The sequence below is a fragment of the Bos indicus x Bos taurus genome, chromosome 8 (genome assembly GCF_003369695.1).
Source record: "Bos indicus x Bos taurus breed Angus x Brahman F1 hybrid chromosome 8, Bos_hybrid_MaternalHap_v2.0, whole genome shotgun sequence".
Lineage (NCBI taxonomy): Eukaryota > Metazoa > Chordata > Mammalia > Artiodactyla > Bovidae > Bos > Bos indicus x Bos taurus.
The window spans coordinates 73921761-73942003 of NC_040083.1; the positions used below are offsets into that span (position 1 = coordinate 73921761).

Genomic DNA, 20243 nt, shown 5'->3' on the forward strand with positions numbered 1-20243 from the left:
CCATGGGAACTGGCACCCTCTAGAGTAAGGGCACCCACTCCAACATCACTGCTCGTAAATTTCACAAGAGGTGGAGGGTGGAATGATGGAGAAAGAGGACGTGATGAGGAAGGACAGGGGAAGAAAAGAAGGGAGAGGGTGAAGATAGACAGGGCTGGGAGGAGGCAAAGGAAGCTGCCAAGCAGGAGCACTGTCTGCCCAGTCCTCCATTCTATGCCTGCCGCTGGCAGTGTTGTTTATGACTGATGGGTCTCCACGCTCCCAGGTCCTTCCCCATCAGTTCTGCCCCCTGCCGTATCCCATCCCTATCTCTGCCAAGTCTCATCTCTTAGCACTATGCACACTCTGTCCTGGACCAAGGGAACTGCACACCTTGTTTCCAGCTGAGACTGTCTTTCTCCCCCCACTGCCTATCAGAATTGGAGGGGATGGAAAGGAAACCCCTCCCATAAGGCACCAGCTCAGAAAAATAGAGCTCTGTTATCCCAGGGGAGGGCTAAATATGTTTCCATAGTAACGCCATTTTGAGTCTAGTTAGGTCATTTCAGACTTAAACAAAAAGGAAGAGAGGAAAAGGAGGAGGGGGAGCGGGGAGGGGAGGAAAGGGGAGGTGGGCAGAGGAGGAGGAGGAGAGCTCCTGTTGGTAAATTGTTCAGTCATTTAGTCGTGTCCAGCTCTTTGTAACCCCATGGACTGCAGCACACCAGGCTTCACTGTCCATCACCAACTCCTGGAACTTGCTCAAATTCATGTCCATCGAGTCAGTGATGCCATCCAGCCATCTCATCCTCTGTTGCCCCCTTCTCCTCTTGCCCTCAATCTTTCCCAGTATTAGGGTCTTTTCCAATGAGTCAGCTCTTCGCATCAAGTGGCCAAAGTATTGGAGCTTCAGCTTCAGCATCAGTCCTTCCAATGAATATTCAGGTTCTATTTCCTTTAGGATTGACTTGTTTGACCTCCTTGCCTGTCCAGCACCTCCTGTGGACCCCAGGTCCTGGTGAGCTCCAGTAGCAGACCCCTAATTGCCCGGGTACTTGTGCTGTGGTCAGGAGGCCTCCCTATGGAGCCAAGTGAGGACCTCCCTACAGCAGCCTCCAGCAGTCTGGGAGGAACTTCACATTGGCCTTAGTCAAGTGGCTGTGGTTGGCTGTTGCTGCTCTCAGAGTTGGCCAGACTGTGCTGGAGTAGTTTTCCAATGAGGGGAAGAGCTAAAAAGACCCCTGTGGATGGCCCTGGGCTTCTGCTGAACTGCTGGCTCTGCAGAATAGAGCAGTGGGAGTGGAGATTGAAAATCACAATGACAGACTGGAGTGTATCTTTTGGGTGGGCGGGTCATACTGGAGCAGGCTCCAGCCCTGAACGTGAACGCTGTCACTTTACTTAACAACTCGTACAGTTTGGAGATGCTAATGTAATCAAGTGTAGATGTGGCAATTGAACATTAAAAACAAAACAAAACAAAACTTGCTGTTGAACAACCAAATCCAATGCTTAACATTGTTTGTACTACGCTGTAAACAAGTGATGGCAGAGATCAAGGATAGAAAACTATGGCCCATGGTCTGCTGTTATTTTGTTTTTCTTGGTACAGTCTGTGGACTAAGAATGGTTTGTACATGTTTAGAGGGTCTCCCCTCCCCACAAAAAATTTCAAAGGAAGAAGAATGTGTGACAGAGACTGTATTGCCCACAATGCCAAAATTATTTACTATCTAGCCATTTGCAGAAAATGTTGGCCAACCCCAGGTGTATATGAAATAGGTTTTTATTTTTTGTTTTTGGTTCATCGGAGAACATCCTTCCCCACCCCCATTTATAACAATGCCTCTTGGAAAAATGCAACAGATGAGTTTGGAACACACCCAGATCACAAGCTGGGGACTGTCTGTGCCTTTCTGTATTTTCTTTTTCTTTTTGTGCCAAATGCAGGGCCTGGTGCAGGAGAAGAAGTGAACAACTTGCTGATGGTGATGATCATGGTGTATACAACTCTCAGGCTCACAGGAAAATGAACATTCCCAAAACTCTCTCTGGGACTTTAGCATTCCTGAAGTCCTTAAGGTGTCAGTCACTGCTGTCTTTTCCTGACAGGTCACCACGTTGAGGAAGCCAAGAGCCCCTCCTGCCCTGCTTATTTCCTTAGCTCTGCTGCTGCCTATCTAGGGAGAATGAGCAGAATAACATCTGCTTGTCTTTTAGCCAATGAGAGAAGCCTAGACAAATATGCACTCAGCCCCCAGAACAATCTTGATCGGCCCAGCCACCAGCAGAGATACAGTGGGAGAGAAGGTACAAACAGAGCTGAAAATACGGCTCAGAGGTGAGTGAGTGAAATGTGAATGTCAGGGTCTTGAGAAACACAGTGGACCTTGGGGATATTGAAGGCATCTGGGAAAAAGAAGTCAGAGGCTGGATTTGAAGATATTCAAAGAAATCCTCAGCTTAACGTCATCCCCCACCTTGGCTCTTTATATGCTAATAAACATAATTCCTTTTTTCTCTTCCTACTTCACGGGGTAGGACTCGAGATATGCAAACGTACTTTGGACTCGTATGAAATACATAAATAGAAGAAAATATTAAACTTCTGTTGGGACTGTCTGTAGTTTCTTTTCTATCACATTAGAATGTGCATGCATGCTTCAATTGTATCCAACTCTTTGTGATCCCATGGACCATAGCCCTCCAGATCCCTCTGTCCATGGAATTCTCCAGGCAAGAATACTGGAGTGGGTTGCCATGCCCTTCTCCAGGGGATCTTCCTGACCCAGGGATTGAACCAGTGTCTCCTGCATTGCAGGCATATTCTTTACCACTGAGCCACTGCGGAAGCCCATCACATCAGATTGCAATTATTGTATTCAAACTTTCTAATAGATCAGAGCCTTCATTTCCCGCCCCCCCTCCCAAATATAGTACAAATTTGTCCTCAGACGTTATAACCTAATTAAATATGGACTCCTCATAGTTTCGCAATAATCATTTCTAGCTCATGACATGCCACGTTGACTATGCTATGGAGGGCAAGTAACATAGTGACTCCTGAGCCACAAGTAGAAGAAAAAGACAGTTGTTTTGTCTTTGGAAATGAATCAACAACAGCTTTAGGGAAGTTTCCTGCTGAGTAGTTGCAGGAATGCATTACTGAACAGCTTTGAGCAATGTCCAGGGTAAGTCTTCCTCCTCCTCCAATGCTATGACCTTCCTTCGAGGTAGAAGACTCAGTAGTTCATGCTGCAGTAGCCAAGACATGATCTTTTCCTGTACAGAGCAGACAAGATCCATCCACAGCCCCTGTGACATTGAGGTCTGGGTAAGAGGGAAAGAGGCAATGCTGACAGGATCGCTGGCAAGATCCGGCATCCTCTGCTCAAATTCCAGCTTGCTCTTGACAGCCTAGCCCCATCACAGTCATCTGCACTTACTCATCTTGCAGGGACTTGGAGGGCCAGAGGCCCTCACTTCTGCCATTGCTTTTGGAAGCTGATGGACCCCACAGCAGCCTGGGCTCAGCCCTGCTCCACACAGTACAGTTTGCAGACAGGGAGCAGATGTCAACAGTGTTCCAACCGGAGCTCCACCAGAGCTGTGTGCAGCTAGTTTGTTGGTTAAAAGTCCTAGTAGTGTAAAAAGAAATCAGAGTAACAAATGAGCACACGTCGGATGCCACCATATTTACCACTGCTGCCTTCTTTTTTAGTCTGCCTGGTTTTGCTTGCAGAGTTTGCCTTCCATGTGCTTGGGCTCCCTTCTCCCCTCGCTGACGAGCAGAGCTCTCTCCTTAATTAAGTGAACAAGTACTCATACACAGAGGCAGCGTCTCTTCTGGCAGGACGATCTGAGCAGAAACAGCCCCCGAAGCAAGTGAAAACATTTGTCAAGCTGTGATTAAGTAGCCATGATTAAAGAGCGAATAATTACCTGCCCAAGCAAAGAGTTCCTAGCATGTTCTAACTCCCAGGCCGTAATCATGAAACTTATGGGGCCAGAAGGTCTGCATGATGGTTCATTTTGGGGGTGGGGTGGGGGTAACCAAGATGCTCAGGACTTAAAAGTTTTCATTTGTGAAATCCAGAAGCAAGAGGATGACATCTAAGAAGTAGCTATAGCTACCAACTGAGTCTTCATTTTCAAAGACTGCCCAGGTCTCTGGGTACTTGAAGACCAGCATTCTGAACCATTTCCTCCTGGAGACAGACATGAAATTCACATGTTTGACATACTCTTTGGACTCTATAATTCCTGGTGAACTACCTCTAATTCCTTATCTCTCTCCAACTCAAAAAAATTATTTTTGGAGTACAGGTGAAAGAAAGTGATATTGTATTTATTTTTTATTTATTTTAAAAAGGGCTATACTTCCTGAAAAAAAAAAAAAAAGGTGGGGGAGCTATAGCTTCCCTGGTGGCTCAGACGGTAAAGCGTCTGCCTGCAAAGTGGGAGACCCGGGTTCGATTCCTGGGTTGGGAAGATCCCCTGGAGAAGGAAATGGCAATCCACTCCAGCATTGTTGCCTGGAAAATCCCATGGATGGAGGAGCCTGATAGGCTACAGTCCATGGGGTCGAAAAGAGTCAGACACAACTGAGCGACTTCACTGTACTTCCTGAAAGCGTGCTGATGAATTGTGGCTGGTTGTCAATAACTTCAACACATTGCACAATGTGTTTTGTGTCCACAAATGTGTTTGCTGTTCTAAGCCAAGGCAGCCTCTTCTGCCTTCTCTTACATGTCTGCCTTCACCCAGTTTGATATAATTTGTCCTTCACGCAAAGCCACATTCCAGGTCACAATACCCTACAAAAGTGCTGCAGTTTGACAGTTAGAATTGTAGGTGCCACAGCCTTACAATTACGACCTGCTCTTGGGTTTGGCTGGGCTGGAAAATTGGCGGCATATTTATTGAGATTAATTGGAAGCAAATCCCGAAGAAACAAAACATTCAAAGTTTGAGTACAGTGGCTTCCCCGGTGGTTCAGTGGTAAAGAATCCGTCTGCCAATGCAGGAGACACGGATTCCATCCATGATCCAGGAAGATCCCCTGGAGGAGGAAACGGCAACCCACTCCAGTATTCTTGTCTGGGAAATCCCATGGACAAAGGAGCCTGGTGGGCTAGCCCATGGGGTCGCAAAGAGTCATATACGACTTAGCAACTGAACAATAACAATGACAAAAATGGTTTAGTATCATCAGCATATCCAACTCCAATTTGGGGGCTTTGACGTTTACTACTTATGAGGCTGAGGTGTTGGTGGAAAACATGTAGACATTAGGGTTTGGAAGACCCAGGATCAAATCATGGTTCCTCCTTGGCCTTGGGTGAATCATTAATCACATTTAACTATCTCATTTCTTGGCTCCAAATAAGAACAGTAGAACTGCTATGACCTTTAGAGACTATGGATGTGAAATGTTCTGCCAATGCTTGGCACATAGTAACACCTAAGAAGAAAACCTTAAGAAAATATTTGTTTACCCAAATAACACTGTCCACTATGGATGGACCAATCCAAGTAGCTGGCAAGAGCATTAGAAGCCTTTTGGAGAGTATTAGCAGACCCCAAATGATTATAGGCAGAAGCAGTATTGGCTGAGACCTCCCTTATGGGAGGTAAAATGAAGAAAGCGTAACACATAAAATGCTTTTCTGAAATTCTTGCAAAGGTCTGGGGCAATTCCTGAATAAAGAGATTCAAGGTCTCTCTTAATGCATGCGATTTGAATTGCAGAAGAAACTCAAGTTTCACCTATCCCATAATGTCAAGTTGATTTTTTGCTGATGTTTAGACAATCCTAAAAGCAACTGCTTTTTATAACACATTAGAGAAGATATTTTGATCACTGTTACTCTGGGTACATTCTCCAAACTCCAAATAGAAGCAGTAAACATGTGAGTATAAATATGACGATCATTTGTTTAACTGTGACAATTTTAGAGAGTTTTTGGCATGCTCCAAGGTACAGAGATTTTTGTGGATGAGTAAAAAAATAACTCGTGTATTGTTTATCCCACTTTGACTAAGTCTTGGGTGACATTATCAATTTTTCATAAAACTGGTGTGTTTATACCTAATATCAAGTCATGGGAAAGGAAAAAAATGTTAAAGTTTGCCTCCCTGGAGGGCTTGGGGATGGAGAAGCGTGTAGCAGACAATTATTTATGGATAGTTTTACATGAATACAATTGTCATGGATTTTATCTGATGACCGGAAGGTTTTCAAATTGTTGTCTTTGATTAGAAGTGGCATTAAGGCTAGTTTTCTGATGATCCTAAGCTTTTTAGTATTTAAAATTTAAATTTGTCTCTAGAGGTGTTTAAAGACCAGCTCAAACATGGAGTCATATTCTGGTGAAGAAAAACTGTTACCCTTCTTTTCATGGAGTTGTTCTTCCTATAAGGGTGAGCCTGGTGTAAGTAGTTTTAAAAATTCAGATCCTAAAAGAAGTTCTTCTCAACAATGAAACTGAAGAGAGGTTTATGTAGTCAAGTCCTTCCCGCATGTCTCCATGCACAATATGACACCCACATCTGGAAGAGCCATTGTAAGATGTGCAAACAGACCAGAAGAGTCTAGAAATCCAGCCAGCATCTACTGCCAGAGTCTAAGTTACAAGCGAAAGGCAGAGTGTCTAACTGGACAACAATGAGACACTTTCCAGAAAGGACTGAGAAAGCAGTAACATTCTACATCAAAACACAACCAAAAACCAAACTCCAACTGATGTGCAAACATACCTTCCATGGCAGTATGCAACAAATTAGCCTTTCAGAAGGATTTCAGGAAATTATCACTTTGCTGCAAGGAAAGAAGGAAAAGATGATGGTGCCACTACCTTTGCAGTGAAGGTTAAATAATGTCTGTAATGGGAAATTCCCTGGTGGTCCAGTGGTTAAGACTCTGCACACTCACTGCCAAGGACCTGGGTTCAATCCCTGGTCAGGGAACTAAGATCCTGCAAGCCATGTGAGGTGGCAAAAATAAATAAATAAATAAATGAAAAATTAAAAAGGCAATAATCTGTTTTAAAATTCTTAGAGGGAATTACCCCAAATAGGGGAAATAGACCATAGAAATGGTTAGAAGTTTTAGACCAGTGATTCTAGTCAAGCATTATTTCAAAAACATAAATCTTGTAAATTCCTATTGTGGAATGTGAAAATACTTTAGTTTTTACAGATTGTCACCATCTGTATCTTTGTAATATATTGAATTTATGAGGCTTACCAACTTTGATATTCAGAAGCAAAAAACAGCTCCTCCCCCAAGTTCTTGTAAAAAGTGGGAACAGGTTCAATAAATGGGCAACTGGATCTTTTCTCAGCATAAACAGGCTTCTGTCAAAAACAATTTGCAAACTTCTGTTTTTGATGGGCTTAAAGTGACCAGAAAGCATTTTCCTAAGTGTATCTTTCAGAGTTCAGGAAGGAGGTACTTGAATCATCAGGCTCATTCTGGCATGTTCCATGCGCCCTGGGGACCATGGACCTTACTCATTATGCAGCAGTGAAGCAGCTGAGAAAAAACGGCAGTGGTGATATGCTATTCAAAATATTATATGCCCTGGATTTTCATAATGGAATTCTGGAAAAGGTAAGTGATTTGCCAAGAAAAGCCTTTCTATGCCATGTTGAAAAGGCTGTGGAGTAATTTTGCAGCCTCTATCTTAGCTTGAAAGTAGCACCCACCCCACCCCAAACTCTTGATCTTTAAATATGTTACACAAGAAGCCTTCCTCCACCTGATCTTGGAACCACTTAATGGAATTCTGTCCATAGAATTTGAAGAACTGACTCTCATCCTTACTGTCTTCCACCAGGAAAAGCCATCCTTTTCCCAACTGGTTCTTTCAACACTCTCTATACCCAAGTGCAGATGACCATTGGCATAATGAGTACCCCTCACCCTCATCCTTAGGGAATTGGGAGCAGTATCCTGTCAAGCAGCAGCAAAAGGTAAATAAAATCTCACTGTCAAGTTTCACCCAAACTGAGAAAGGGTGGACTGTAAAACTTGCTCTAAAAATAATGCGTCTGGATATTGGCCACCATCTTAAGGCTCTTCCTCTCCAGGCCTTCTCTCCATAAAAATCCAACGTGGCTTTCAGCAAGTTTAGCCTGGAAATAAAATCCCCTCACTCCATCAAGAAATAGCTCCAAACTTAGAGTGCATGCTCAAAATATTCATGATGAAATCATAATCCTATATTTATCGTCTTTTGGATTGTGTATGAAATTCTGTTTCCCATGGTGTTTGTCGTTGAAAGGGACAGGCGTAGAAAGCAGGCTCAGAGAATGACCCAGAGAGCATTAGCCTCAAGGAAATGCTGTTTCTCATCATAGTGAACTGGATGGTGGTAGGACATCCTCTCTCGTCTCTAAGCCCTACCTCTGCCCCAGAGTCAGCTCTCCTCCCCAGCCCATTCCCAGATGGTCCCTGGTTTACTGGCTGTGTCTCAGCATCCACGGAACGTGAACTGGCCTTCCCAGAAGGAAGTGGAGAGTGGGTACCTAAGATCACCCTCCCATCCTTCTGACCTTTCCTGTCCTTTAGACTTCCTCCCCATTTTCACTGAGGGAGATGGTGTGGATCTTAATGGTCGGAATCTGATGATTCTCTCCATGACTGGGGGTCGAGGGCCCCAGGCAACAGCACACTTGCAAAAAGCTTTTACTTCTCACCCGGGCAGTGGTGCAGGCTGATGGGTCTCTGGCCACCGCCATCCTGGCAGATCCGCGGGGTAGGGAAGAGAAAATTTTCCATTCACAGACCCCATCCGTCTTGGAGATCTTATAGAAGGTCTCTGCAGATCCCACCGGAATGCGAACCAGGTCCTTGTGCTGTCCCTCCAGGACGTGGCTGGGTGCGTGCAGCGTGTAGCCCAGGGTGTGTTTGGAGGACTGCTTTCGTCGCAGACACTGGATTCTCAAGACATTCTGAAAGGCCTTTTTAAACTCTTGACTGGAGCATGGGTATATAATGGGGTTGATGCAGCTGTTTAGGTAACCGAGCCAAAATGCTATTTTAAAAACGGTTTCTGAGGGCCTGAAATCAGGAAAGAAAGACCCTGGAAGAAAACACAAGAGATTCATACGTGTTATTTGCAAGTCAATGGGCCACTTGGCTAGGAAAATAAAGCAAACCCTCCAACAAACACCTTTATCGGATCTCGAAAAAGCTCCAAATGATCCCAAATGCATCTGAGTTTTCAGATTTGACTGATCACATCCTTGATAATATCCTCAAAAGCCATTCACACTTGGCTTTTGATATTGCTCCAAATGAGCAATATCGTTTACGGGAAAAGACCCAAAGGATAGGGCTGCACTGGTTCTTAGTGATGAAATATCACTTGATGTCCACTAGGAAGCTTTAAATCATGAAAACATGAGATGGAGCCTGAGTCTATATATGCAAATTGTTTTGCTTGAATTTAAAACTAAGTTGAAATTCATCCAAACATTCATATTAAAATAAGATCACCTGAATTGTTCTTTTGTTCTTTGATGCAGTATTATACGGGCTTCCCAGGTGGCGCTAGTGGTAAAGAACCTGTCTGCCAAAGCAGGAGACATAAGAGGAAGAAGGCATGGCAATCCAATCCAGTATCCTTGCGTGGAGAATCCCACAGACAGGGGAGCCTGGCAAACTACAGTCCATAGGGTCGCAAAGAGTCGGATATGAGTGAGCAACTGAGCATACATGCAGTATATTATACAAGTACAGCCTAAATATTAATAATTTGAATCTTTTTCTCTCCTGAATGTTGGAGAAGTATTTTCTAATGAGAATCTCAAATTTACAAACTATTGGCTTTGTCAACTTTGACCAGTGATTTTTTTCTCTGACGATGCCTTTTGATATTGCAGTATACTCACCTGCTCAAAATGCTCCAATAGCAGCCAAATGCTTCTTAAGAGCTTGACATGCAGGGTCTTTTCCAGTGCTAAACCTACTCTAGCTTTCTAACATTAATACTTCCACTGTAAACAGACACACTACAAAATTTTCTCCAAGTCACTGCTCATTTTTTTTGGGTCCAGATGTCCAAAATGACCTTTACTGTCCTCTTTACCTACTCAAGTCATCCTTTAACTTACCCAGCAGGAATCAAGTTTCAGGTCTCTTTACGTCTACATAATAACTATCCCATAGCTCCTGGATGCAAAATGGCAAAACCAAGTTATCTTAAAGTGGGAACAGTGTTAAAGTGTTAGTCGCTCAGTCGTATCCTACTGTTTGTGATCTCACAGATTGTAGCCCACCAGGATCCTCTGTCCATGGAATTCTCCAGGCAAGAATACTAGAGTGGGGGCTGCCATTTCCTTCTCCAGGGGATCTTCCCGACCCTGGGATTGAACCAGTGTCTTCTGCATTGCAGGCAGATTCTTTACCACCTGAGCCACCAGGGAAGCGCCGTGCGAACAGTCTTAGAGGTTATTTTATTCAATTACTCAATTTCCAAATGAAAAAAACAATGATTAAGGTGGTTGTCACAAACTTAATAGCTATGTACTAATACAGTGATAGATAAAGAGATATAGAACTGCTAGCCCAGTGTTATTTATTTTCTGCACAATTTTTTTCTTTTGCTTCAGCCTCATAAAGATCTTGATTTTATGTCTTTCTTTTTCTCTCTGCTCTAGAGATCCATCAGAGTCATGACAAACTGATGGATAGGCTTAGAAATCTACTCTGGCAAACAGTGCCCTGAAATTTAGTGGAGAATCTCATAAATATAAACAAAGAGTAAAGTTAAATATTGCAGAACCAAAGAAGGCAAAATGGTACAATGATTGATGAGAGTATTTTTTGTCTCTGAAGCATATTCCCTGTTAAATTCAATGTGTCTCAAAGAAATTAAAACACATACAGGCACATACAGAGATGATGGTTGTTAAGTGGGAAAGTATTATTCTTTATCTCCAAAGCTTTTAACATTTTCCTATAGTTATAATACAATGTACTCATATTGAGTGTCTGGTTTGAGCCAGGCTCTGTACTAAACAGTCTACATAAATTTAATCACCTCTGAAACTCCAGTGCTTTGGCCACCTCACGTGAAGAGTTGACTCTTTAGAAAAGACGCTGATGCTGGGAGGGATTGGGGGCAGGAGGAGAAGGGCACGACAGAGGATGAGATGGCTGGATGGCATCACTGACTCGATGGACGTGAGTTTGAGTGAACTCCAGGAGTTGGTGATGGACAGGGAGGCCTGGCGTGCTGCAATTCATGGGGTCGCAAAGAGTCGGACACGACTGAGCGACTGAACTGAACTGAACTGAGTAACATCAAGAGTCATACGATTCCTACTGTATAGCACAGGGAAGTCTACTTAACACTCGGTATGGGAAAATACCTATATGGGAAAAGAATTTACAAAAGAGTGGATCTATGTAAAACTGATTCACTTTGCTGTACATTTGAAACTAACACACTATAAATCAACTGTTAATGTATTCTAATAAAAATAAAAGTTATATGATCCATATCAACATCCCCATTTTACAAATTAAGAAACTGTGATTTAATGAGATAGAATAATTCAACTAAAGTCACACAGGCAGAGGGTTAGCTGGGATTTGAAACTGGGAAGTCTGACTTTAGGGCCTATGTTCCTTTATCATATCTGAAAATACATTAGAATAATGCATATCTAGAGAATGAGGATGATGTATGGACAATGATAAAGGGTACAGTTGAGGGAATTAAACTAGAAAGATGGTTTCTCAAACTTAATCTTAGAGGTGAAAAAAGCAGCTAATATGAACATGAATGGGGATTCTTATGAATGTGGTCAGTTCCAGAAAAATCCATCTTAATTATGATGCCTATATGTTGTTCCATATTTCTTCCAAATAGCAACAGTGATAGGATTAAGGGGACTCTCTTCTCAAGGCAGGCCTTGGGTTGGGCTTAATTAGGATATATGAGCAGGGCATGCCTGAAATTACCTTGTCTGGGAATTTCACTCTTCTGTAAATCAGCTAGAGAGGGGAGTATGTGTCCCTTATTTGAAGAATTTAAGTTAAGAGAAAAATAAAAAAAAATATGTGAATTCTGAACGCTAATGCTAGTGAGATGATTTCAGATTCTTGGAGTTTCCCATAATTTCTTCAGGGACACTCTTTGTATTCACAGAGTCCTGTTCTGCATTAAGACATCTCAACATTTCCTTTCAGTCCATTTCCTCCTATTCCTCTTCCCTCCTTTGAAGTCTCCTTACAAAGCCAGGCTACTCTGGCCTTCCTGTTATGTCCACAGCTTCAGAGATAAATATCAGTCCTTTCCTTCAGGTGCCCTGCTCAAAATACCCATTTCCTGGTGGCAGCTGAGGCATAGGATGATAAAGGAGAAAGTATAAATGTGTTAGTTTCTTAGTCACGTCCGACTCTTTGCGACCCCATGGACTGAAGCCCACCAGGCTCTTCTGTCCATGGAATTCTTCAGGCAAGGATACTAGAGCAGGTAGCCATTCCTTTCACCAGGGCATCTTCCTGACCCAGGAATTGAACCCGGATCTCCCACATGGCAGCCTGATTCTTTACCATCTGAGCCACCAGGGAAACCCATAGGATGAGAAAGGAGATGGTTAAAATGAATTTATACCTAGATTTTAAAGACAGTCGTGTTTTAACCCTGCAGAAATACTGTCTTGCTAATTATAGCAAATCTCTTGATATTGGCTTTTAAGACAGTGAACGGGAGATTCTTCTGGATCAGAGGCTCTCCCATAAATGAACCACTTGGTTTATCCCATCAGGTGTGTGACAACACCTAGATGTGTCTAAACCTAGCACAATGTGCCCATGCCCAATCTGACAACTCCACAGAGGCAGGTCACGGGACCCATTTCTCCTCCCTGCAGTCTTTCATCCTCCCTTTCAGGTGATTGTCTTTTGGTAGCTTCCAACTGGGGTTTTAGAAAAGGCAGAGGAACCAGAGATCAAATTGCCAACATCCGCTGGATCAAAAGCAAGAGAGTTCCAGAAAAATATCTATTTCTGCTTTAATGACTATGCCAAAGCCTTTGACTGTGTGGATCACAATAAACTGTGGAAAATTCTGAAAGAGATGGGAATACCAGACCACCTGACCTGCCTCTTGAGAAATCTATATGCAGGTCAGGAAGAAACAGTTAGAACTGGACATGGAAGAACAGACTGATTCCAAATTGGGAGAGGACTATGTCAAGGCTGTATATTGTCACCTTGCTTATTTAACTTATGTGCAGAGTACATCATCAGAAATGCTGGGCTGGATGAAGCACAAGCTGGAATCAAGATCGCTGGGAGAAATACCAATAACCTCAGATATGCAGATGACCCCACCCATATGGCAGAAAGTGAAGAAAAACTAAAGAGCCTCTTGATGAAAGTGAAAGAGGAGAGTGAAAATGTTGACTTAAAACTCAACATTCATAAAAATAAGATCATGGCATCTGATCCCATCACTTCATGGCAAATAGGTGGGTAAACAGTGGAAACAGTGGCTGACTTTTATTTTTTGGGGGCTCCAAAATCACTGCAGATGGTGACTGCAGCCATGAAATTAAAAGACGCTTACTCCTTGGAAGGAAAGCTATGACCAACCTAGACAGCATATTAAAAAGCAGAGACATTACTTTGCCAAAAAAGGTCTGTCTAGTCATGGCTATGGTTTTTCCAGTGGTCATGTGTGGATGTGAGAGTTGGACTATAAAGAAAGCTGATCGCCGAAGAATTGATGCTTTTGAACTGTGGTGTTGGAGAAGACTCTTGAGAATCCCTTGGATTGCAGAGAGAGCCAACCAGTCCATCCTAAAGGAGATCAGTCCTGGGTGTTCATTGGAAGGACTGATGTTGAGGCTGAAACTCCAATACTTTGGCCACCTGATGCGAAGAGCTGACTCATTTGAAAAGACCCTGATGCTGGGAAAGATTGAGGACGGGAGGAGAAGGGGATGACAGAGGATGAGATGGTTGGATGGCATCACCGACTCAATGGACATGAGTTTAGGTAGACTCCAGGAGTTGATGGTGGACAAGGAGGCCTGGCGTGCTGCACTTCATGGGGTTGCAAAGAGTCAGACACAACTGAGCGACTGAACTGAACTGAACTGGGGTTCGGAGAGAGACTCCTAACTGTATTTCCTTCAAATGCTTTCCAAAAGTTAAAAGAAGACAGTACAGGGCTTCTTTCCAAACTTCTTCATATTATTCACATCTTTTTTAAAAATTGCACTCATTTATTTATTTGGCTGTGTTGAGTCTTAGTTATGGCGCTCAGGATCTTCATTGCACTATGTGGGATCTTTCGTTGCACCCCATGGACTCTCTAGTTGTGGCACATGGGCTTAGTTGCTCCAAAGGCTTGTGGGATCTTAGTTTCCTGACCAGGGATCCAACCTGAGTCTCCTGTGTTGTTAGGCAGATTCTTAGCCACTGGACCACAGGGAAGTCCCTTATTCACATCTTTGGATCTCTTTCTTCCCTTCATTTTTCCTCTCTAGGAAGAGAAGATTGAGCTGTCATCAGGCTTGGAAAAGAGCTGTTGTTTCGTGGTCCCCATCAGGGTGCTCTCATCTCAGGATCCCTTCTTCTGCTCAAAGCTTTCTGCTCAGGCATCATCTTTTCTGAATTTCTCACAATTTCTTTTCCCAACTTCACTTTCTTCTCGATGATGATGATGTTTTTTAGATCAGGAAGCTTGATCATGATTCTCTTTGTTGTCTACCCATCATGGCATGGAGCACCAGGATTGAATCTGCCTGGTTTAGGGACAGACATCTCTGGACCCAGTCACTAGGATGAAAACTCCCTTTTAGCAGGAACCGTGTCAGTTCTTGCTCATAGAGCTCCAGAACCCAGCACAATGCTGGTGTTTCAAAGTTCTTGTTTAGTCACTAAACTGTGTCCAACTCTTGCAACTCCATGAACTGTAGCCCACCTGGCTCCTCTGTCCATGGGATTCCCTAGGCAAGAACACTGGAGTGGGTTGCCATTTCTCCCTCCAGGGGATCCTCCCCACCCAGGGATCGAATCAGTGCCTCTTGCATTGTCAGGTGGATTCTTTACCACAGAACCACTGAGGAAAGCATCCTCCTCATTTTTGCTGAATGAATGGCTGAATGAATTTCTTGACTGACTGAATAATCCTCCCTGTCTCCCCTATCACTGCTTCATAGTGTGGCCTGGCTTCTTCTCTGCCTCACAGCCATAGCCCTTATTTCTCATCATGCCCCTGCCTTCCTTCTGTTGTCTCTTTCATTTTGGCAGAGTTTCTGCTCAAAACTCTGGTGTTCTTTGGGCTGTCCTTACACTATCTGATTTGTGTGTTCATCACTCAGTCGTGTCCAACTCTTTGCAACTGCATGAACTGTAGCCCACCAGACTCCTCTGTCCATGGGATTCTCCAGGCAAGAATACTGGAGCGGTTTGTCATGGCTTTCTCCACTATCTGCTTTACCTTACTGCAATTAACTGGTATCTAATACTCTAATTTTTCTCACCATGCTCCACAGGAGGAGCCAGACATTTGAATTACCCATAAGAACACGGGGTCTTCTATTTCTCTTGTCATCATAGGTATACTGGGCACTTCAACAATTTTTGTTCAGATTCTGCTGCAAGAAACACAAACAGCTTCCGGCTTAATTCCCGGAACTCCTCCCCCTGCAGGTCGGGTCATCCCTTGCATGTGAATTTGCTTCACTGAATTCCCGAACTTTGGAAAATCCCCAAGCCTCTAGAGACTCTTTCATGCACTGACTTTCCTCCATGATTAGGTCCTGCTGCAGAATTTCTGACTATTTTCGGGTTCATCCAAACACTCTGGTTGACTAAAACTTGGCCAGACTGAGACGGGAAGAGCCTGAGTTTATCCCCTCAACACCATCTACATCTTCACCCTTGGAGATTCACTATCCTCCTTTCCATTGTCGAGGGCTCTAGATACCAAGGAGAAATAGAAACTGATGATTTCAAATGATGCACTTAAGTCTCACTCGATGTCCTCTCCATTGGAAGCATTTCGCTTTTGGTTTCTGATCTGGGGCTCATCTGTAGGCTTATTGTGGAAGATACCAGGACCCATCCCAGTGAAGGCTACACTATAGTCACATTTTAGCTACAAAGTTACAGCAGTTTGTTCTCAATGGTCCCCATAGAAAGAAAACTGTTTTCCTGCCAATACTGGCCTCCTAAGTGTGTTTTATCCATCAGTGTTCCAGTTCTCTCTAAAATACATGAGGATAAAAATGCAGTTCTCAGGAGAGGGTGGGATGAACTGAAAAAGTAGCATTGACATATATACACTATCAAGTGTAAAACAGATGGCTAGTGGGAAGCTGCTGTATAGCACAGGGAACCCAGCCTGGTGCTCTGTGATGACCTAGAAGGGGTGAGATGAGGGGGGTGGGGAGAGAGAGACAGGCTCAAGAAGGAGTTTGTTGTTCAGTTGCTCAGTCTCATCCGACTCTGTGTGACCCCATGGACTGCAGTATACCAGGCTTCCCTGTCCTTCACTATCTCCCGGAATTTGCTCAAACTCGTGTCTGTTGAGTTGGTAATGCCGTCCAACCATCTCATCTTCTGTCACCCCCTTTTCCTCTTGTCCTCAGTCTTTCCCAGCATCAGAGTCATTTCCAGTGAGTCGGCTCTTCACATCAGGTGGCCAAATGAAGCTTCAGCTTCAGCATCAGTCCTTCTTATGAATATTCAAGGTTAATTTCCTTTAGGATTGACTAGTTTGAACTCTTGGCTGTCCAAGAAGGAGGGAAGATGTACATATATACATATGGCTGATTCACACTGTTGTACAGCAGTAACCAACACAACATTGTAAAGCAATTTTCCTCCAATTAAAAAATTCAAAAAACCCAGAAGTTCTCAAATTCCAACTCAGCACTGATAATTAGAAGGTGCCTTTTGAGTTCAGCTCCTGTCGAATCAGGGGGACTCAATACAGAAGTTGGAAGCCATGAGTCAGTCTTCTTGGTTCTAGCCTTCCAGTTTCTACACTTAGTTTCACCTACCTGAAAACCTGACATCTTAATGACAACTTTGAGAGATATCAGGTTATGACAAGCTTTAATTAGCTGGAGTCACAGGATGTTAGAATGTGAAGAGTGGCAGAAACTAGGAAACCTAGCAGGCACTGTCAACCCCTCCACAACAGATGAAGAGTGTACGGATGAGAAGAGAAAGTGGTTTCCATAAAACTATCTGCTCATCTGTGGTCCAGAGACCCAGACTCTGCTCAGTTTCTTCCATTTCTTCTCCCGATTTGCTGGGCCATTTGGCAACCGCATGATGGCATGGGAAGTATTGATGGCGATATGTCCAACTGTGGTCATAGAATGACAACAGGTTTTGCAGAGATAATGAGAAAGAAGGGGGAGGAGAGCAGTGTCATCAATAACTACACTATTTAAAAGTTGCAATGTTCAGACACTGGAAAGGAGAACAGTGGTGATGGTCTTGGAAGGGCTCACACATTTGTGATACACTTGGAAGGGTATCACATTTTGAAAACTGGAGTTTAAATAACTTCAATTAAAAAAACATGGACACCCAAGGAGAAGCTAATGTTATGTGGCCATGGGAGAAAATAACCCTTGATTGTTTCTCTTTGTCTAACCAGCGGTCTCTCCATGTGTGTGGTATACAGTCCAGTGTGGCTGGTATGCATCCAATGAATAGGGGAGAGACACAAGCTGTTACATAAATAGGTGGCCAGTTCCCCAGGCCAAGGAGCTCCCGTGCCAAGCAGTATTCAAGCCAGATTGGTTGGCATCTTCTGGCCACGAAGACAGTTCTTGCCCCATTGAGCTAAGTTTGGGAGAAAAGCTGTTGGAATCAGAGTATAAGCACAGACTCAATCTCTTTGTCACCCTGGAGTCCACCAGATGTTCTACCTTGGATGGCTGATTTGGCTGTGTCACAGTGACTTGCCTGAGCCCTTCTGAGGTTCATCCAGGGGCCACCCTTATGCAATTCTCAGCCAGACAAGAATCTTTAAGTTAGCTCCCTGGAATAATGGACAGAAATCTCTAAGAACACTGCCAGATTAACTGCAAACTGGAACCCTGTGCTCTCGACCCAAGATCCATGAATAGACTTCCCATGAAATGAAATGCAGTCTTTGTATGAGCAGAGATTCATTTTCTGGAGAAGAAGGCTTCAGCTTCTATCAGCTACTCACAGTGGTCTTGGAGACCCAAGGTATGGCCAAGCCTACCTCCCAGGTGCTGAGCAAAAGTGGTACCTCTGCCTGGCACACCTCACTTAGCCTATATTTGTGCATGCTCAGTCATGTTTGACTCTTTGCCACCCCATGGATGGTAGCCCACCAGGCTCCTCTGTCCATGGATTTTTCCAGGCAAAAATACTGCAACGGGTTAGCATTTCCTACTCCAGGGAATCTTTTCCATGCAGGGATTTAACCCCCGTCTCTTGCATCTCCTGCATTGGCAGGCAGATTCTTTACCACTGAGCCACCGGGGAAGCCCCCACTTAGCCTATACATCCTGAGAAGAGCATCCAGCTTATAATCATGACAAAAAGATGTCAGTTCAACTCCTCTTTAGAAGGACTTGCTCTTTTCTTCTCCTAGTTAATTGGGACTTAAAATTGCCTCTAAGGACAGTCACATGATTGCTCCCTGGAAAGAGTTAACTGCTGGTCTTTTCTGAGCTTTCTGGGGTAGCTTAAATAGTAGTGTGAGGAAGGTTGGCAGTGTGGGAGGGTGCAGTGAGCAGGGGAAAAGACACACACTGTGTGCAGGGTACAAATGGAACAGAACAAACCCGGAGCACTGTGGGGACCAACTGTGGATGGGAGAGTTGCCCTTTTTCTCATTTTCTGGGGACCAGGGTATATCGGCCATGGTTACTATTGTCAAGGGCTTCCCAGGTGGCGCTAGTGGTAAAGAACCCGCCTGCCAATGCAGGAGACTAAGAGATGCGAGTTCAGTCCCTGAGTGGGGAAGATTCCCTGGAGGAGGAAATGGCAACCCACTCCAGAATTTTTGCCTGGGGAATCCCCGTGGACAGAGGAGCTCAGCGGGCTACAGTCCATGGGGTCACAAACAGTGGGACAAGACTGACTTAGCATGCACACTGTTGTCAAGAACCACTGCTCCACCACCCCTGATGGGTAAAGAGGTCACCTGGGGAGAGGTTGTCTCATGCTTCATACTTCTGCAAGTGGAAGACATTCTTTATGGGATCTTCTGGCTGTGTAGTGTGTAGCTCTGCAGAATCCGGGGTTTTATCCTAGATGAATCCAAGCTGCTCGAAGTAAAGCTCTTTAAATGGTGTCTCTCACCAGTTATCAAAGCCCCAAACAGCATTTCTCCTTGTAGAAAGAGCGCCGTGTCTCCCAGAACATGCATGCTTATCCCAAGATAACTCAGGAAAGAATGACCAGCTAGACCAGAGCTAGACTCATCAGGTACATTTCCCTCAAAAATCTCCTTGTTATTGTCTGTTTAAAATTAATACATAATCTAAGCACTTTCAACAGATGGCAAGACTTTTTCTTCTCCTTTACTTAGTGAAATATATTTTGATTCAGGAAAACAATAGTAATTAAGTCATCATGTTCTGGCTTTTAAATAATTATTTATTTATTTATTTTTGGCTGTGCTGGGTCTTCATTGCCGCATGGGGTTTTCTCTAGTTGCAGTGACCATGGCTACTCTCCAGTTGTGGTGCACAGGCTTCTTATTGCAGTGTCTTCTCTTGTCGTAGAGTATGGGCTCTAGGACGCACAGGCTTCAGTAGTTGCGGCTCCTGGGCTCTCTGTTTTGCAAGTAAGATCATCTATACCATTTTTCTAGATTCTACATACATGTATTAAAATATATTTGTTTTTCTCTTTCTGACTTATTTCACTCTGTATGACAGACATCCATGACCTACTGTATAGCTCAGGGAATTCTACTCAATGCTCTGCAGTGACCTAAATGGGAAGGAAATCCAAAAACAGGGGAATATGTATACAGAGAGCTGATCCACTTTGCTGTGCAGTAGAAACTAATACAACATTGTAAAGCAACTACACTTCAATAAAAATTGATAAAAAAAAAATCTATCTTCAACATTGCATTCAACACATTTGAGTCAGTGCTAATGAGGTGGATGAAGCTACAGCCTATTGTAAATAGTGAAGTAAGTCAGAAAGAGAAAGACATATGTTGTATATTAACACATATATATGGAATTTAGAAAGATGGTGCTGATGAACATACTTGCAGGGC

The 20243-nt window shown here is 43.7% G+C and overlaps 1 protein-coding gene across 6 annotated transcripts in view; it reads right to left on the reverse strand.

Annotated features, from left to right (window-relative positions):
- Positions 1-1747: 1747 nt before the first annotated feature.
- The window catches only part of ADRA1A (adrenoceptor alpha 1A), a 113004-nt gene continuing 94508 nt past the window's right edge, over positions 1748-20243 (reverse strand). For 3 of the 6 annotated variants that reach the window (XM_027549964.1, XM_027549962.1, XM_027549963.1), the window contains 3 exons: positions 8683-9068; positions 7229-7338; positions 1748-3617 (listed from right to left, as the gene is read on the reverse strand). In XM_027549964.1, coding sequence (XP_027405765.1) covers positions 3422-3617; positions 7229-7338; positions 8683-9068 — 692 coding nt within the window. In that variant the 3' untranslated portion in view covers positions 1748-3421. Of the gene's footprint in view, positions 3618-6738; positions 6800-7228; positions 7339-8682; positions 9069-20243 lie in introns of all 6 variants that reach the window. The other 3 variants (XM_027549965.1, XM_027549966.1, XM_027549967.1) reach the window with 3 other exon arrangements.